General features: G+C 46.8%; 1 protein-coding gene across 5 annotated transcripts in view; it reads right to left on the bottom strand.

Annotated features, from left to right (window-relative positions):
- TCF20 (transcription factor 20) overlaps positions 1-16,558 on the bottom strand; it is a 363,716-nt gene that overhangs the window by 5,493 nt on the left and 341,665 nt on the right. For 4 of the 5 annotated variants that reach the window (XM_069654349.1, XM_069654352.1, XM_069654350.1 and 1 more), the window contains one exon: positions 13,459-13,545. The exons of the other annotated variant lie outside the window; for it this stretch is intronic. In XM_069654349.1, coding sequence (XP_069510450.1) covers positions 13,498-13,545 — 48 coding nt within the window. In that variant the 3' untranslated portion in view covers positions 13,459-13,497. The remainder of the gene's footprint in view (positions 1-13,458; positions 13,546-16,558) is intronic. 5 annotated transcript variants of the gene reach the window in all.

The following is a 16,558-nucleotide window of genomic DNA, read 5'->3' as shown; positions in this document are numbered from 1 at the left end:
ATGCACCCCTGTGCTGGATGTGAAGTTATACACTTTTTTTTAGCATAGGCAAAAAAGCCATGTCTTCCATTTCCCAGTCTCTTGATGACCTCTTTAAGGAAATCTTTGAATAGAACTATAAAGTGTTAACTCAACTCATCTGCTAAGTCGATTGACACATCTACCATTAGTAGTTCTACTGTGGTTACAAAACCCCTGTGTACAACCCAATGTCATTCGTCTTATAACTGTATCTACACATATTGCCTATTCGGTTTGATGACGTCATGCAACGTTAACATGTATCGCTACATTCTACTTACCATCTCGTCAGGTGCTACGGAACGCTTCATTACGCATCCTGCATTTTAACGGGGAAATCAATATGGTTGGAAGAAGCTACGAAATGTTGCCTCTCAATATTCAAATATGTGTATGTGTCATGCAAATGTCATGTTCTTTTGTGATTAACCCGATTTATACGAAGACAGCATTTTTGTACTAACACACGCTTATTCACCTTTATGCCTGTGCAGTGCTCAGACACTCCACTGGGCTTAGCCTGTGCTAACTAAAATAGGATCATTTTTGTGTTCACCGTCCTGATTTGAAGAACCGGCTCAGCTCAGTTGAAAGGACTGCAGCGCTAGCTTGTGTCATTCCAAAACATTTCATTGCAACGCCCCCAACTTCAATTTCCCAGTCTAACCGCTCTATCCGTGTGTACAATCCATCACATCACGGATGCACCAGTGTTAATGGTTGAAGTGTTTTGTTCCATTTTGATGTTTGAGACTACACCACCACAACCAGATTTATCCAGTCCATCTCAGTCTTTGACCACTGGCTAGCCAGCCATTCCCCTCTGGGCAGGTACTTGGACCATGCAGTACGAATGTTGCTATCATAACTAGCGATCTCACTACTTCCCTAAGAGAGAAAGGTGGCTATCTGCTGCAGAGAGATTTTCCTCTGAACCAACAGCATCCCCTTCTCTTAAGGATATCTTATTCCACACTAAATTTCACACTTTTCTCTCAATACTTAGTCATTTAGGAGGTGCAGGTTATTTCAATATCAGTCAGGGTTCCGCCCGAAGTGTAGCATCCAGAAAGCCACTACCCAGGTGGTGTATGATGCTCTCAAAATAAAGGAAAAGGGACGACTCAAGCCTCCTCATCCTCCTTGAGCTCTCGGCTGTATTTGACACCATTGATCACCGCATTCTTCTCTCCCTCCTTGCTGACGGGATGGGATTCTCTGGCACTGTCCTGAATTGATTTACTTCCTACATCACAGACAGACACCAAGCTGTCCAGATTAACTTGTGCATTCTAACCAACCCCAGGTCTCCTACGAAGTCCCCAAAGGCTCCATTCTCTCACCAGTCTTTTTTTAACCTTTACATGGAGCCTCTGGGCACTCTCTTCAAAGATCCCAATATAGCCATCGACCAATATGCAGACAATACTCAGTTGAAGATGAGAGTTAATAGCGTGTAGGACATCATTCGTCTCTGCGATTACCTAGCCATTATCCAGTCGTGAATGTCGACTGTCTACCTCAAACTAAGCCCATCCAAGACTGAATTCGTCCTCATCGGTTCACCCGCTAAGAAACAACTTGTTCAACAATGGCTCAATGATATGCGTCTAGAAGAATTTGATCCACAGCTCTCAGACTCCGCAAAATCCTTCGGCTTCACCATTGACCGCAATGTGTCCTTGCAGAAACATAGCCAAAAATGCCCAAATAGTCTGGTGCAGAATTTCTACCCTTTGAAAAAACAAACCCTTCAACTGACCGCAGGACTGCAGAGCCATACTGCAGGCCCTTGTGGTCTCGCACATCGATGGGGAAATGCTCTCCTGATAGGGTTCCCAGCTGCTCATGTGGCTCCCCTAAAAGCAGTCCACCATGCTGCAGTACATCTTATTACAGGAGCACAGAAATTTGACCGAATTACCCCAATCCTACGCGAACTACATTGGCTTCCACTCCAAGCCAGGATACTGTTCAAGACCACATGTATCTTCTGTACAGCAGTCACAAGTAGCACACAACCGTGTCTGGCGGCTCAGCGGCACATATCTGGTGGCACAAGCACCCAGCACAGCAAATCGTCCAACCGGCTTGAATCACAACTTGTCCGTAAAGAGGACCCATGAACAATCCTTCTCTTGTCATACACCCACCCTCTGGAACTCTATTCCTGTCTCAGCTCGGAATGCCCCTACAATTCTCCAAATTTGCACATCTCTCAAAACATGGCTCTTTCAACAACACCTGACCAATTACTAATTCCAATGCATGCACATACAGGCACACATACCTGACAGTAAGTAGATCCCTAGAGTTCATATATGCTTTTGCTATGCCAACCCGATAGGAAGCACTGAGAAGAAGGAGTGACCCACTGATTTCTTAGTGATCCTCAAGCTCAGTACTGTAACGAAGAAGCAGCGGAAGCATGAAGAATACCGCTGCAAACCATACTAAGCATTCTAGTCTTTTACGATCACCTATTGGTCAAGATGTGACTGAAATAGAAGAGGGAAATTCAAACAGGGAGTTCGACCCTCCCTCAAGAACTGGAGTGCAGTCTATGAGACGGAAACGAGAAGCAGGGCAAATCAAGACTGAGAATGAGACGTCGCTCCCGAGAAGAACCCCAATATGGGGTACTGGCAGACCAGCGTACCACACGGTGTCGGGACACTGCAGGAAAGCAAGAGAGATTGCTCCTGCAACCGCTGAAGCGGAGGTGGACAGAGAATCCCCAGAAGCAAAAAGCCATCTGCTGTTGTGAGAGACTCGAGCACGACCGTGAAAGTCTGATGAGAACGGAACCCGCTTGTACCAGAACACAAGGTATGTGGGTTGTCGGCTGGACACCTGGGAAACAGAAAGGCTGGGGAGAGGAAAAAAAGTAATGCTGGCATACACTCATAAAAGGGGTCTGGGACCCACGAAGAGACATACCTGGTAGCATCCTGAACCGGGTAGAAAGCTTGGAAGATTATGTAAAATGTGATCAGCGCCTGGCATTGTGAAAAGTGTACGCAGATGATCTTGGGGGTCATAAACCCATATGAGGATTACTCTCACAGTCAACTTCACAGTCACAGTACACAGCGGATTAGTGAAACAGGTAGGCTGTGGGCCTTACTTACAAACACTGCAAGTTTGAGAAAAGCGAGTCTGGGACTTGCACCCATATGGAGATTATCAGTAAAGTAATCTTCATAGTCACAGTACCTGATAGATTGGAGAAACAGGTACACAATTAATATGTTTGTGCATAGTCAAGAGGAGGGAGGCATTCTCTTGCCCTGTGAGAAACCTAAGAAAGGCCAGGGGAGGTGAGTCATTCCCCCTGGTGTCGAACATTGTGACCAAAGTCAAGAGGCGGGAGGCATCCTCTGGCCCTGTGAGTAATCTGAGAAGGGCCAGAGGAGGAGAGTCATTGCCCCTGGTATTGGACATTGTGACAAAAACAAAGAGGAAGGAGGCATCCTCTTCGCATACAAGAAACGGAAGGGAAAACCAAGGAAAGGGAGGCATTGCCCCCACCTCACCCCCTGCTATTTTTGTCAAAATAAGACGAGCCAAGAGAAGGGAGTCATTCTCTTGGTGGCATCATTTGAGTTGAACGTTGCATTATTTTGAACTTGTGAATTGTACTACCGTGGATCTTTGGGGTTTTGTTTATGCACTTCGGAACTTCGTTTTACTTGAATCAGAACATTACTTTGGAAAAGGAACTGAAACCTTGGGAAGGGACTTATACTCTCAGATGAAGTTCCCAGTTATAGCTGTGGCTAAAGTTCAACCTTTCAACTAAGAAGACTCATTGCTTCTTTAGTTTAATATTGAGTGCAAGGGAAAGATCTAGGTAGAACACAGGACGGTGAACAATTTTCTCTTTTAACTGACATCCTGACAGTCTTTAGGTTTGGTTGCGGCAGGGAAACCCCTCTTAGAATTAGGGCAAGGTAGGGTTTTCTTTGTCTTTTATCACTTTAAATAAAAGTTAATGCCAACCAATTCACAACTCTTGTCAGCCTTCTGTCTCCGCAACCTTACAAGATGCACTGCTAGTCTTCACTGTTGACCCCTCAGTCAATGTCTGCACCCCTCAAGTAAACTTATTTGGGACTATGTGCTTTCATACTGGGAGTGGTGGGCAGTATTGCTCCAGGGTTGTTTGTCAAACTACAACGTTTCCTTGTTACACAGTAAACCTGGCACTGTATCCGCACCCTTCTTTGTCGTTTAATTTCTTTTACATTTCCTGGAAGGAAACCCAAGTCTGTTTTCCGATTGTGTAGCACTGAACCAAGTGTCCCTGGCTCCTGTGAGATGGGTTCTGTAGTCCCCCTCTGCTGTGTGACGTATGGCTCACCATACCCCTGAAAGGACAGACAGTCCTCTTTTTGTTGAACTGGTTTTACAGAAAGGCGGCATGTTCGGAAACTCCACATTGCCTGTGCCGTTTCATTGTCCTTCAGCATTGTGTCCATTGTATACTGGTCAGAGACTTGCTCAACAATGTCTTACCATTGAAAGGCTGGTTTACTGCTTGCACCTGCTCCTCTACTCTGAAGATGGAGATGTGGAGGAGGGCATTTCTTCTGAACCTCAGAACTATGTCTGCTGCATCCAGCACTGCCTTGATGCAGGCGCTGCATTCTTTGTTCTCTTCTATAATAGCTTGTTTGCTACATTTTGTTTATCTTCTGATGGAACAGTTCCTAGAAGTTCTAATTTCCTCAGTGCTCTTGATCGTACTGTGACAATTATGCTTTTGTGCTACTTGAAGGTAGTGAGTATTACACAATCTACCTTTTGATGGCCATTTAAAGGCAAAAGGCTCATGGTGCTGCTCAGTAGTTTGGTGCAACCAACCTGAAGGACATTGTTGATAAATGCACAAGTTGCCATTGTTAAGAAGTGTGTGGCAAGAATGTGAATGCTGCTTCAGTAGGACCTGAAGTCTCAAGCAAACAGTTTCTATGCGCGTCTCCACCTTGGGAATACTATCGGCATCTGTAGCCCTTGGTATCACACCAGTGGATGCTCCAAGTCACTGCTGGTTATGGTTATTGGTTTCCACACAGTGATTCTACTGTAACCCACCCGACACATTTGCCGAAGCATAATGAGAGAGTGGCTCATCATCTACAGAAAGTGGGGGCTTGCAAATGCTAATGAGAGAGATGCTGCGGCTGAATCACGGGTATCTCAGATGTTTGGCAGGTCTTGCCTCCTCTGTGGCAAGCAGCAGCCTGGATGTCACTTTCTCAATAGATGAGAACCATTGTAATTAATCTCATAGCATTCACCAGACATGTTGAATGTCGAAACCTCTCCCAAATACAGTAGGGTCCAACACCCTCAGGCCGAGCCGCTTTGATGCAGTGTGATTTTGTGTAGGGTCGTTTTCCATTTCCAGCTTTAATTCTTGAGGGTACTTTTTTTCTTTGTCTAGGCACGTGTTGTTGAGGGTGAAACACATATGGGGCCAATGGTGTTGACGGCCTGACCTAGTTATAAGGGAGTCTTTCAAAGCTGGTGGTGTTGAAATACGCTTGTGAAGCTTTTGGCCCAAGGATTATGCAGAATCCTTTGACATCATGTGCAACAGGTGACTGTGAGATCTTCACCTCAAGCACAGACTATTTAGCTCTTCGAGTAAAATTCTCCAAAATAACTTCTCCCAGTCAGTCACGACTCAGATGTAGTTTCTGTCCTATTTGAAATCATGGCATACACTCTGAATACCCATTCTCCTTGAATGCCTTCAAGCTTGATTGATCCACCATACCCCATGCCTTAGGCAGCAAGGAAAAACCTTTTGATTTTAAGCCCACCTGGCAAAGACCAGGAATATTTTCAATGCCTGTTGACTTTTTCAAATACATATGGAACCGTAAGATTGTGAATAAGGGTAAAACGTATCAGTCAAGTCAATTAAAATCCCAGCTCGAATGTGGCAACGAAAAAGTATCTAAAGATGATACCGACATGCGGTGCACTGTACGTTCAATGTCACAGAAGCACCTGACGAGACACCCCTGAATCAACACCTCACTTTCTTCATTAAATAAAAAATACTACATATAATTTTGCATTAGACGATAAATGGCAAAATGAGAGATAATGTAGATAGGCTGGAAGAATGGTGTGTGTCGAATGATTTCCTTCACACGCAGACATTTTACATCAAATGTGCTCGTCTGAGCTCTGCTCCATGACAGCAGTGCCTCTTGGTGTGCCAACCCTGACCCATCGCTGAAATGTGATGTGTGACATCACTCTGGTTTGATAAGGGAAGACAAGGAATGTGACTGGCAGCTTTCCCCTTCTTAACCCATAACTCCCCAAACTCTGTGCGAGTGCTCCTGGGGATTGGCCTTTAGGAGACATCACAAACACGCCATTGACCAATGAAGAAAACCAGTCCCCTTTCTATCCCGGTTTTGCATTAGCTAGGCACACGCTGCCAGAAGTCATTTTATAAGGCCTAGGCCAAGGGGCGACACCATCTTGATTACTGTGACATGGCCAGTCAGCTAGTCTTGCCGAAGGGGGTTGGGAATCCTCTTTCTCAGGTGGTTGGAACAGAAGGGATAAATCCAGAAAATGCCCTAGTCCTGAGGGTAGGTCAGCACAGAGGGCCCCAACTTCTGCCCGCACATTGTGATAGCGCGTTTGTATGCAGATCCTTGTCTCCAGCCGTGCCTCCTTTATTAGATACACGCCAGTGTCTTTCTATCTTCGAAATGCCTGCACCCAAAACCAAAACCTAATCTCCAACAAAGAAGGCAGCACCATCAAAGGGATGAAGCCAGTGAAAGGACGAGAGAGACCCAACGGCCAGCCACCGACTAAGGCTGGATACACTGGCACTAAGCGACCCAGAGCTAACCTGTGAGACCCAACGACCAGCCACCGACAAAGGCTGGATACACTGGCACTAAGCGACCCAGAGCTAACCTGTGAGACCCAACAACCAGCCACCGACAAAGGCTGGATACACTGGCACTAAGCGACCCAGAGCTAACCTGTGAGACCCAACGACCAGCCACCGACTAAGGCTGGATACACTGGCACTAAGCGACCCAGAGCTAGAGAAGCCATGGCCCGGCGCGGCAGTCTAGAAGATCTCACGGAGCCACTAGAGAGCTGGTGAAACCACGTAGGGAACACTAAGGGAACACAAGCCACCCTCCCAAGATAGGGAAGTACCGGGGAGCCCAACCAAAGGAGGACCTGAAACATGAGCAGGAACACTGGACAATGTATGCTGCCATCTTTGGTACGCGGTAAGCCTGATTGGAGTAAGTGGGTGGAGCTTAGCAGCCCTTTCAAATTTCCCCCTCGCACATAAATGCCCTTGGTGGGGGCGATGGGGGCAGATCGGCCAGGGAGAGGTGACCAATCCTCACAGGGCTAGAGAGATTAAAGAAGGAGACGGGAAGCAGGAAGAAGGGAGCAGCGGCTTGTGGGGGAGATTCATGGAGCAGGTGAGGTATTGGCTTAAGAGCAGAAGTAGTTCTGTAGCGCGAGTTTGTGTCACAAGTGAGCAGAGCGGTTAGTGTGAGGAGTGAATGAGGGTGCTTAAGTGGTTTGTGGGAGGAGAGTTGTCATGGGAGAAGTCATGAGAGTGAGAGGAGGAGAGTGGTAGCGGCAGGAGGAGGAGAGTCATGGGAGAAGAGAATAAGTAGTGTGAAGGAGGGATGTAGTAGTGTGGAGACGGAGTAGTAGTGCGAAGCAGGGGAGTAGTAGTGGGGAGGAGGAGTAGTGGAGTGGGATGAAAAGTAACATCAAAGGGTGGAGGCGACAACTAGGAAGAGTGAAACATTAGAGGGACAGAGGATTGGTGGGAGGAATAAGGTGAAATAGTAGGAGAGAAGAGGTGAGCATGGGTGTGAGTGAACAGCTTGAACCTGTTTGAGTAAGTGTAAGGCACTATCAAAATTCCACATTGGAATACTAGGGGCTGCATTATATGTTTGGTGGTATCCTGCCGGTTAATCTGGCGGGATACCACCAAATGGAATTACTGTTACCGGCAATTACCAGCAGATTCCAAATGCCAGTAAGGGCAGTTACTCCCCATTCCATGGCGTCCGATAAGAGTCCATGAGGGGAGTTGCCTGTGTTACCAGCACTGGTAATAATGCCAGTTTTGGATAGTGGGGTGCCAGAATTACCTCCAGCTAAAAGCTGGAGGTAATTTCGGCCACCCCACCACCAAACAGAGCATACCAGTCTGGAAAAGTGCCAATAAACGGAATAACTGGCACGTTAATTACAGGCCGGCATACTTGTAATGAGGCCCTAACCCTTGACTGGAGTAGGGTCAGTTAGGAACCCCCTGGGTGAGTTTAGATAGCCGGCACATGGTGAACCACCTGTAGAATAAGAAAGTGATTAGACATTAGGGGTCAACATTTGGTAGCACTAACCAGTGTTATGAATGGCTGAGTTAGGGAGGATGGTCATAAAATATGAGAGGTGGAAAGGGGTACAGCCCTAGGCCCCACATAGAAAAAGAAAAACCCTTGAACCGTCTCCAAGACTCTGAGTGACGTCTGTGCCATCTGCAAACTTTCTGTGATGGAAGATTCACAGTTCTGTATCAGTACCAAGCTGAATGTGAACCCAGAGCCTACTACACCCTGGTGGCTTGGAGGGACCTGCAGCAGCAGTGGGTGAGAAAAGCAGAAAAAAGAGAAATTGACCATCTCACAGAATACCGCATCAGGGCGACAAGGGCCTGCAGCTGGATTACACAGGGATCCAAGGATAAAGCAGACTGCACAAAGGTACTTGTAACAGAAGCCTTTCACAAGAAAGATGCTCAACCTGCAGGACAGAGCTTCTACATAACCCTTTTCATCATGTACCACCATCTTCTTTGGCCCTTGCGAGCGCCCCTACCTTTTCGATAGATAATCTTCAGAAAACATACATCTGCAGAGCTTTGCTGCACTTCACAACAGAGTGTGCCCTTTCTTAACAACCAGGAACATTCTTTTACAGTAACAGTAGTACAGGATCAAGCAGTGTCTCAGACTGGATCTTCTCTTTGGATACTGCACTGGAACAGTGGTACATGAATCCTTTTGATGCATACATTACCAGACACTGTTCAACCATCTACAACCACCTGCCTTAAAATTAACTTCCTCCTATCTGACCACTCTGTCTACTCCATCCACGACCAGCCAACACACTCTGATAGGAGCTCTCGACATCGTCTTTGTCTTAAATTCACTCTACTCCTCCGACTACTCCATTGACTCCTTTCGATCTGATCACTCCATTGTTAACTTTATCACTTCGCCCCTTCCACTCCTGCTCTCCCTTTTTCAATGCCTAAGAGGAAATTCAGTAGGACTCTTGCCACTTACCATGGTGATGCATGTACCTCTCTAGTGTCTCTCTCCCCTATTCATGCTTCATCCATTCACCATGCCGTTTCTGATTTTCATTAAGCACTTATGACTCAATTGGACCATCACTAACCTGCTCACACATTCACACCTTCCTGTCCCCAGCCTTGGATCACATCTGAAATTCAGACTCTCTAAGCAAGCATGCTCACTGAACTACAACGTCGGAGCAAATTACAGACTCCACCCTAGACCTAGCCTACAAAAATGTCCTTGCTGCCCTCATATCTGCAATGGAATGTCAAATCCTTCGACTTCACAAACCTAATCTCTTCCCTTCGAAATAACCCCTGCAAATGTTCATCTACCCACCAATCTTTGTTCACACCTCCTAATCCAATATCCATAGCATTCTCCTTTTCTGCCAATTACTTTGCTCACTACATTTCCTCTAAAATCTAACAGCCCTACTTGCTCTCCATCCGTAACCCCTCCTTTCTGCCCACCACCTCTCCCTCTACTACTTCTACTCTTGACCTCTTCTCCCCAACCTTTCCTATTGAATGAGCACCCATCCTTTCGGTGGGTGCCAACCCATCTTGCCCTCCCATTAACCCTTTTGATGCAGAAATGGTCAAAGACTTAGTTTCAATCACTTTCATCTCTTTGAGCTTTTTAACCCATCTCTCCTGCTGGACTCTTCCCTACCTCCTTCAAATCTGCAACTCTTCCCTATATTGAAGAAACCCTCTTCTGACCCAAATGTCCCAGCAAACTATCGTCCAGTTTCTTGCTTTCCCTATTATTCAAATGTCCGCCAGCAGGTGGTCTTGAACCGAAACACCAAGTACCTTGAGGATAATAACCTTTGCGATTCACTTCAATCTGGCTTTCGCAGTAAATATTCCAGCAAGACTGCACACATGCAGGTCTTCAACTTTCTCTCTAATGCTCACCACTTTCATACTCATCCTTTTGGACCTCACTCCCGCATTTGAGACTGTCGACAAATCTCCTTTCATCCTCAGTCGCCAGGACCTTGGGTTTTGCAAATTGGCCCTCGAGTAGATAGCCTCCTACTTGGAAGATCTATCCTTAAAAATCTTTCAGAACGCACAAAACTCTGACCCCAACCCTCTCTCTGTCGGTGTCGCCCAAGGATCACTCCATGGACCTATGCTCTTCACCCTCCATATCCCTGCCATAGCACAATGTATATCGTCCTTTGGCTTTCACTATCACCTTTTGCTGAGGACACTCATATTTTCTTGTTTCCCTCCTTCACCCCAGCCATCTCGGAACAGATTACTGACTGTCTCACTGCAATTTGTCACTGGATGGCTCTCTGCTGCTTCATGATGAACTCTTTAAAAATGGAAGACCACTTTCTTCCGACTTCCAATGTCATCTCTACCATTCCCTCTCCTGCCTTACCTTCTTGCTCTCTCGCCTAAGCCTCAAAATCTTGGGGCCCTCTTTTATAGCGACCTCTGACTGTAACAATTCATTACCAACACTGCCTCTGCAGCCTGTATGAACGTCAACATTTAGTAAATGTGTACTTTCCTTACAAACCACTTAAAAAAAACTAAAAAACTAATCTCCACGATTGTGCTTCGCAAACTTGGCCTTCCTCTCTACTTCTTTCCCCCTCTTGACTTTGCTCCCTGCACTCTCTGCAAACTACCCAGATCCTCCCGTACCTCTACCCACCGACAACATGCTGGTGGGCTCCCAATGCACAACCGCCCCCTTTTGAAGTTCCTTCTCCGAGCCTACAAAGCTATCAATGAACTTGCTCCTGAGAACCGGTCTGACTGACACTAGGTTTACTCACCATTTTATTCCCTCTGATCCTCCTCTGCACTCAACCTCACTGTCCCAAACCCTCCCTGTACCTCCTCTTGCTTCCGCTTTGTAGGTCTACTCGCCTCGCTCCACTCAACCAGAACCCACTGCCCATACCAATCAAAGCCAGCCCCTGTGGATCTGTTCAAAGCTCTGCTTAAACTTCACTTGCTTGCTAAAGATGGAGCTCCCCCTGCGTCTCCCCATCCTCTCTACCTGCCCCCAACACTAAATGTAGTTTTGTATATTTATATAGTACACCTCTTTAGTTTGTAGCACTTTCCCCACTTAGGTTAATATTACCTTTGTTAGTCACCTGCTTTCTTATCTATATATTTATCTATATTTTTTCTGTTTGTCTTGACCATGAAATATGCCCAACTTGTTTACATCCTCAAACCTGCTCACTACTTGTCATCTTTGTTCTATTGTAGAGGCACCCTTTGTGGGAATGCCTACACCTTCTGTAAGTGTTTTATTGTAAGTCAAGTCATTTTTTTTTTAATCAGAATTGACATCCCTGTCCTTCAAACATTGTACATTTCAAACAGGAGCTTAAGACCCCTCCTCCTTCAAAGAATGGCTCCTCCCTTATACCTAGGTTCACTCCCCACCAAATCCGAGACTGGGTGATCAGCTCCCCCGGTTCCTTCCCCTGGTTGCTCGTTGATGCCTTGCTGGCAAAAAGCCACCTCTGCCATGGTCAACTCCCTGCTGCTTTATACCTATGCTTGCCTCACCATGTCCCCGCCCCTATGACTTGAAGAGCACCCCATTGCTTGCCAAAGCTAGGTCCATGTTCAATAAATACCCCAACAATAAAATAAATACACATATAAATTAAATGCCTTACCACATTGCAGAATCTTTGAGCAACTTCACACACATGAGAACAGTATTCGTTTTTGCAATTATCCATTGTGAGGAATCCATTCTGCAAGGCTGCTGCAGGTGGGGTTTCTATGCTTCTCCCAGTAGGCACCCCACCACCCTCCGTGTGGTAACTCAAATGATGCTTGTTTCTGGGACTATAGTGGTGCTCTCCACGCCAACGTCAAGCTACATGGCTCTTAAATTATGACTGTGGTGTGTGGGTCTGTCAGCACACCCAATTCCTGGTAGAGCTGGTGTGGCGGCCTGCCAGCACTCAACGTTACTGCGTTCTGGTGTAGCAGCCGGCCAGTTCTCACTGCCCCTGAACACGGTCTCCCCCTGCCGGGATACCAGCCAACCTACCCATTTCTGAAACCTTCCTCTGGCACAACTGGTGCTGGCCTTCAACCAGTCGTGAATCCTACCTGTGATGTTACTGCTGCCTGTGATAAAGGTCTGGGAGAAGGACGCCCTAGTAAGATTGATTATACTTTTGTGGGACATCCAATTTGTATATCCATTTTCCAAGTAAAATAAACTCAACCTGTCAGCTCTGGGGCACCATGAGGCAGGGACTGGTTTTAAAGAACTGGAAACATGCCCGTTTAGTATTCTACTTTTCCTCTGCAGACTTCCCTCTACTGCTAGCTTTTGTGTCTGAGTGTTGCATTCTCAACAGTTTCCCCAATACTGTGGCATTGTGCTAGCAGGCCAGGAGCGCCACGTAAGCACCACTAGGCAAGTATTGGGCATCCAGCATCTGCAATGCGCGTATGGGGGGCGGGGATCACATGCTTACAAGTCTGATCAGTGTGTACCTCTGCTAGCTCTTGCTTTGACGGTTGCAAATCAGTTCACATCTCTCTGTCCAGCCCAGATTCCATGTGCCGGTCCTGGTCTTGCTGCGCATGTACTTGGCTGGCTTGTTCATGGCTTTCCTTTGCAGAGAGTCACTGGACATTGGATGCAGAATCCAAGCTGGTGGCTCCTGTCCAGTGAACAGTGACAGGGGTGGCTGTGAAAGCAACCCTCTGCAAATCAAATGTCTCAACAAGTCCCACGGTAAGCCTAGTGTTTCAGAATAGTCTCTTATTTAAGGTTCCCTCCCTAAGCGTGCCTTCTAGACGGTCTTGATGCCCTAAGTTACCTTGCGTAGTTCCAAGTACTCAGGACGCTGCTCGTAGCACACAGGCGATTTTACTCAGTGGGGACATTTGACCAGTTTGGAAGACACCAACCTTAGGACTGATGTTCCTGTGGGTTCTAGTCACAGCTCGCTTGACATGTTTTATACACTGGAAGAACAGGCCGACCACCGCTGGAAAGGTTCGGACGAGGTGCTCGTGTCACTCACCTGTGCTCGCATGTTACATCCGCCGAGCAGACTCCCCCCTCACCCCTGCTCCGATTGCTCGGCCACCACACCCATTACAGTCTGGGTCTGCAGGGGGAGAAAGGGTAAAGAAGGAAAGAAGAGAGAGCGAGTAAGGAGAGGTACTAGGAAGGGGAGAATAAGAATCAAGAGGGAGGTCACAGGCGTGGGGATGAGTAGCGGCAGACTCACAAGTACCCAGGAAAAGGGACACAAACTGGGAGCAACACACAGACACATGGAGTAGGAGGCCTTAGGCGAGGGAATCATACAAACAGAGACGCATGAAAGGTTGTGAGGGCAGACGAGCCAGGCAAATGGGCAGCCACATGCAGGAAGTGTAGCCGAGTGCTGCACAACATGGATTTCACAATCACGCACGGCGAGGTTTCATGCGACGACAGCCCATGCAGCGAGGCCGCCCAGTCCGGGGACTCGGCCACATACAAATGAAGTGTTCTTCTTTACCCTCGAGTCCCCCAAACTATTAATATATAAAGTGATCCAAGCAAACGCACACAGTATTGGCTATTGACATGTGCGTGGGCACAAACGCACGCACACAACTGTTTCGGCCAGATGGACCACCAGTTGTTGAAAGGAAAATAAATGTGCATCTTGATTTGGCTAGCAACGAGGAGAATGCACAAGCTTTTGAAGGCACAACGACCCCTTTATCGGGAGATTGAACAGAAATAGACTCATGTACATCTGGACACACATTGTCTTACCTCTGGTTAAGGTGTTTCAAGTTTATTTACATGCTCCTTAAAGGAACACGAATATAAAGTCACTCAAAAACAGAGGAAGAGAAGCCTGTAGACTTCTTTGAACACTGGACCAGATGCATTCAAGTTATGAACATATGCATGGGAGAAAGGTCTGTCGTGGTGCAAATGCCAGTGTAAAATGTACCACTCTCATACAAGTTACAGAGGGGCGGCCCGCTAAGGCGTCAATTCCTCCCTGGACTGCCTGGGCTATTTCTCCCTGGGCTATAGCTGCAGCATGTCAAACAAAAATATAAAACTATGTAAAAAGGTCAAATCCTTCTGAATCCAGTCGGCCTCGAAGGAACCTAGTACTGTAAGGCCTCCCCAGTTTCTGTTTTGATAGGGTGAGAAACAGGTCTTGATTTCAGCAATGTTGCAGATGTGCCTGGGCTTACGCAGTGGGTGAGTGAGAGGGAGAAGAGCCTAGGCAAAGTGACATGCTCATATAGCCCAGCTGCAATGTATGCATTTGAATGACAGATTATGTGACCCTGTATGCAAACGTCAGTGCCAATGCCACGTACACGCCATATGTCAGTCACAATCCTCAGCAGTTTACTTGGACTCCTACTTGACAAGGAAGTAAGGATCCATATCGTATTAGAGTTCACTCTCCGTTTCATAAGAATGATTCCCTATGCTCTGGTGAATTTCTTGATCAAGGGTTGAGCTAATTACAAAAAGACTTTACTAAAACCCTGAATAGCACACACGGAAAGTTACTAAATGGTGCTTATAAACATGGATGCTGGATTGTTGGTGGAACTCACCTTTGGACACAGTTGAAAAAACACACACAGAAATATAACATTCAGGGTTTCGTTCTTAGTAGACTACAAACTAAGGGGTGCCATTCAGTGTTGGTCAGAATTTTCTTTATGAAATACAGCTGGAGAAGGCTACCACCTCCACCAGTGGTATTTCTGACAATCCGTCAATTTAGAGTTTACCATCAGCGGAAGTGGTATCTTTTGAATGCCGCTGGAGGCATTTTAGAAATACCACCTCTGCCAGTTGCCACGTAAAAATGGTGGTTTCTTTCTTTTAACAATGTGAAGGTGGAAATGGGTTAGGTAGAGTATTAGCATAGACGTATATGCCCAAAAAGGTCAGTTCTGACCCTTTTATGCATTACATTGGTACAGTGAGGAGGAGGAGGCAGAGATACTCAACTTTTCACCCCTAAGGACTTTTTTTCACTGTATTGAAAGGAAGCGCATGCACTTCCCTTCTGTACATTTACAAAAAGGTAAAAATATGGAGATGTTCAGCTAAAATTCTGCCTAATATACTGCTGCCGGCATCCGCACGGAGTCCTGCCTATGGTATTTGATCAACTCCTGAATTAGGCTGATCGCTGATTTGACCATTACCACCCAACTCTAAAGACCCATCACGCTTTTTGTCTCGCCCAGAACGTTTATCTGACCATCCAACGACAAGCATACAATCAACAACATATTCACATACATAGTGTGACGATTCCCTAGGTGTCGTCACTTCTACCCAGGGTGAAGTCCCTTCCCATAAGGCTAGGGAGGTGGGGCTGCTACCAAATAGCCCCCCTAGTGGTGGTTTAATGTGGGAGGACCTCACAGGGAGGAACTCCCCACCTGGGGACAAGTACGACCACCTAGGGTATAGGCCCTCAGTTGACAGCACACCCCAACTTTCTCTAGACCCCCTTCCATCACAAACCCCTTTCTTGTGGATAAACATATGCACTATTGTAATACCTTCAGTACAGCCCAAGTAGAAAAGACGAGGAAGATCAAAGAAGATGTCAAAAGTACTGGTCATACAAGTACTGTTACGAGGTGGTCCTCAGGAGGCATAAAGATGCAAATGTCAAACAAAGGACGTTCAGCCAGGGAGGGGCTGGAAACAAAGTATAAGAGACAAAGGACTATACAAACTGTCAAGCCCAACTGGGCAAGTCAGCCCCAGAGAAGCGAGAGGCGAGGAGCAGCAAAGACCAGAGACTGGAGGACATGAGCGGGAAGCAGAGAGCGTCTCCAGCAGGCCCGATGGCCACAGAGACAAGGACCAGTGGAAGAAGGCGAGGCAGTGGCATTACCTCTCGAAGGGGGTGGACCGTTCAGTCCGACAACAACTCTGAGATTGCAGGAAGCCGGCAGACGCAGAAATGCTGTGAAACAACTGAAGCCATCAAATACCACGGGAAGCCAGGAAGAGACTCAGTCCTGGTAGAACCAGCCATGTGCAAGCAGCTCCGAACAGGTGATGGGAGGCACGGGCAAATTGGTGGGGACAAGGGAAGATTCAAGGGGACTCCGCTTTCAGCCATC

Source organism: Ambystoma mexicanum, chromosome 3q, assembly GCF_040938575.1.
Source record: "Ambystoma mexicanum isolate Mex_15411 chromosome 3q, UKY_AmexF1_1, whole genome shotgun sequence".
Classification (NCBI taxonomy): Eukaryota; Metazoa; Chordata; class Amphibia; order Caudata; family Ambystomatidae; genus Ambystoma; species Ambystoma mexicanum.
This window is presented reverse-complemented; position numbering and strand designations above follow the sequence as displayed.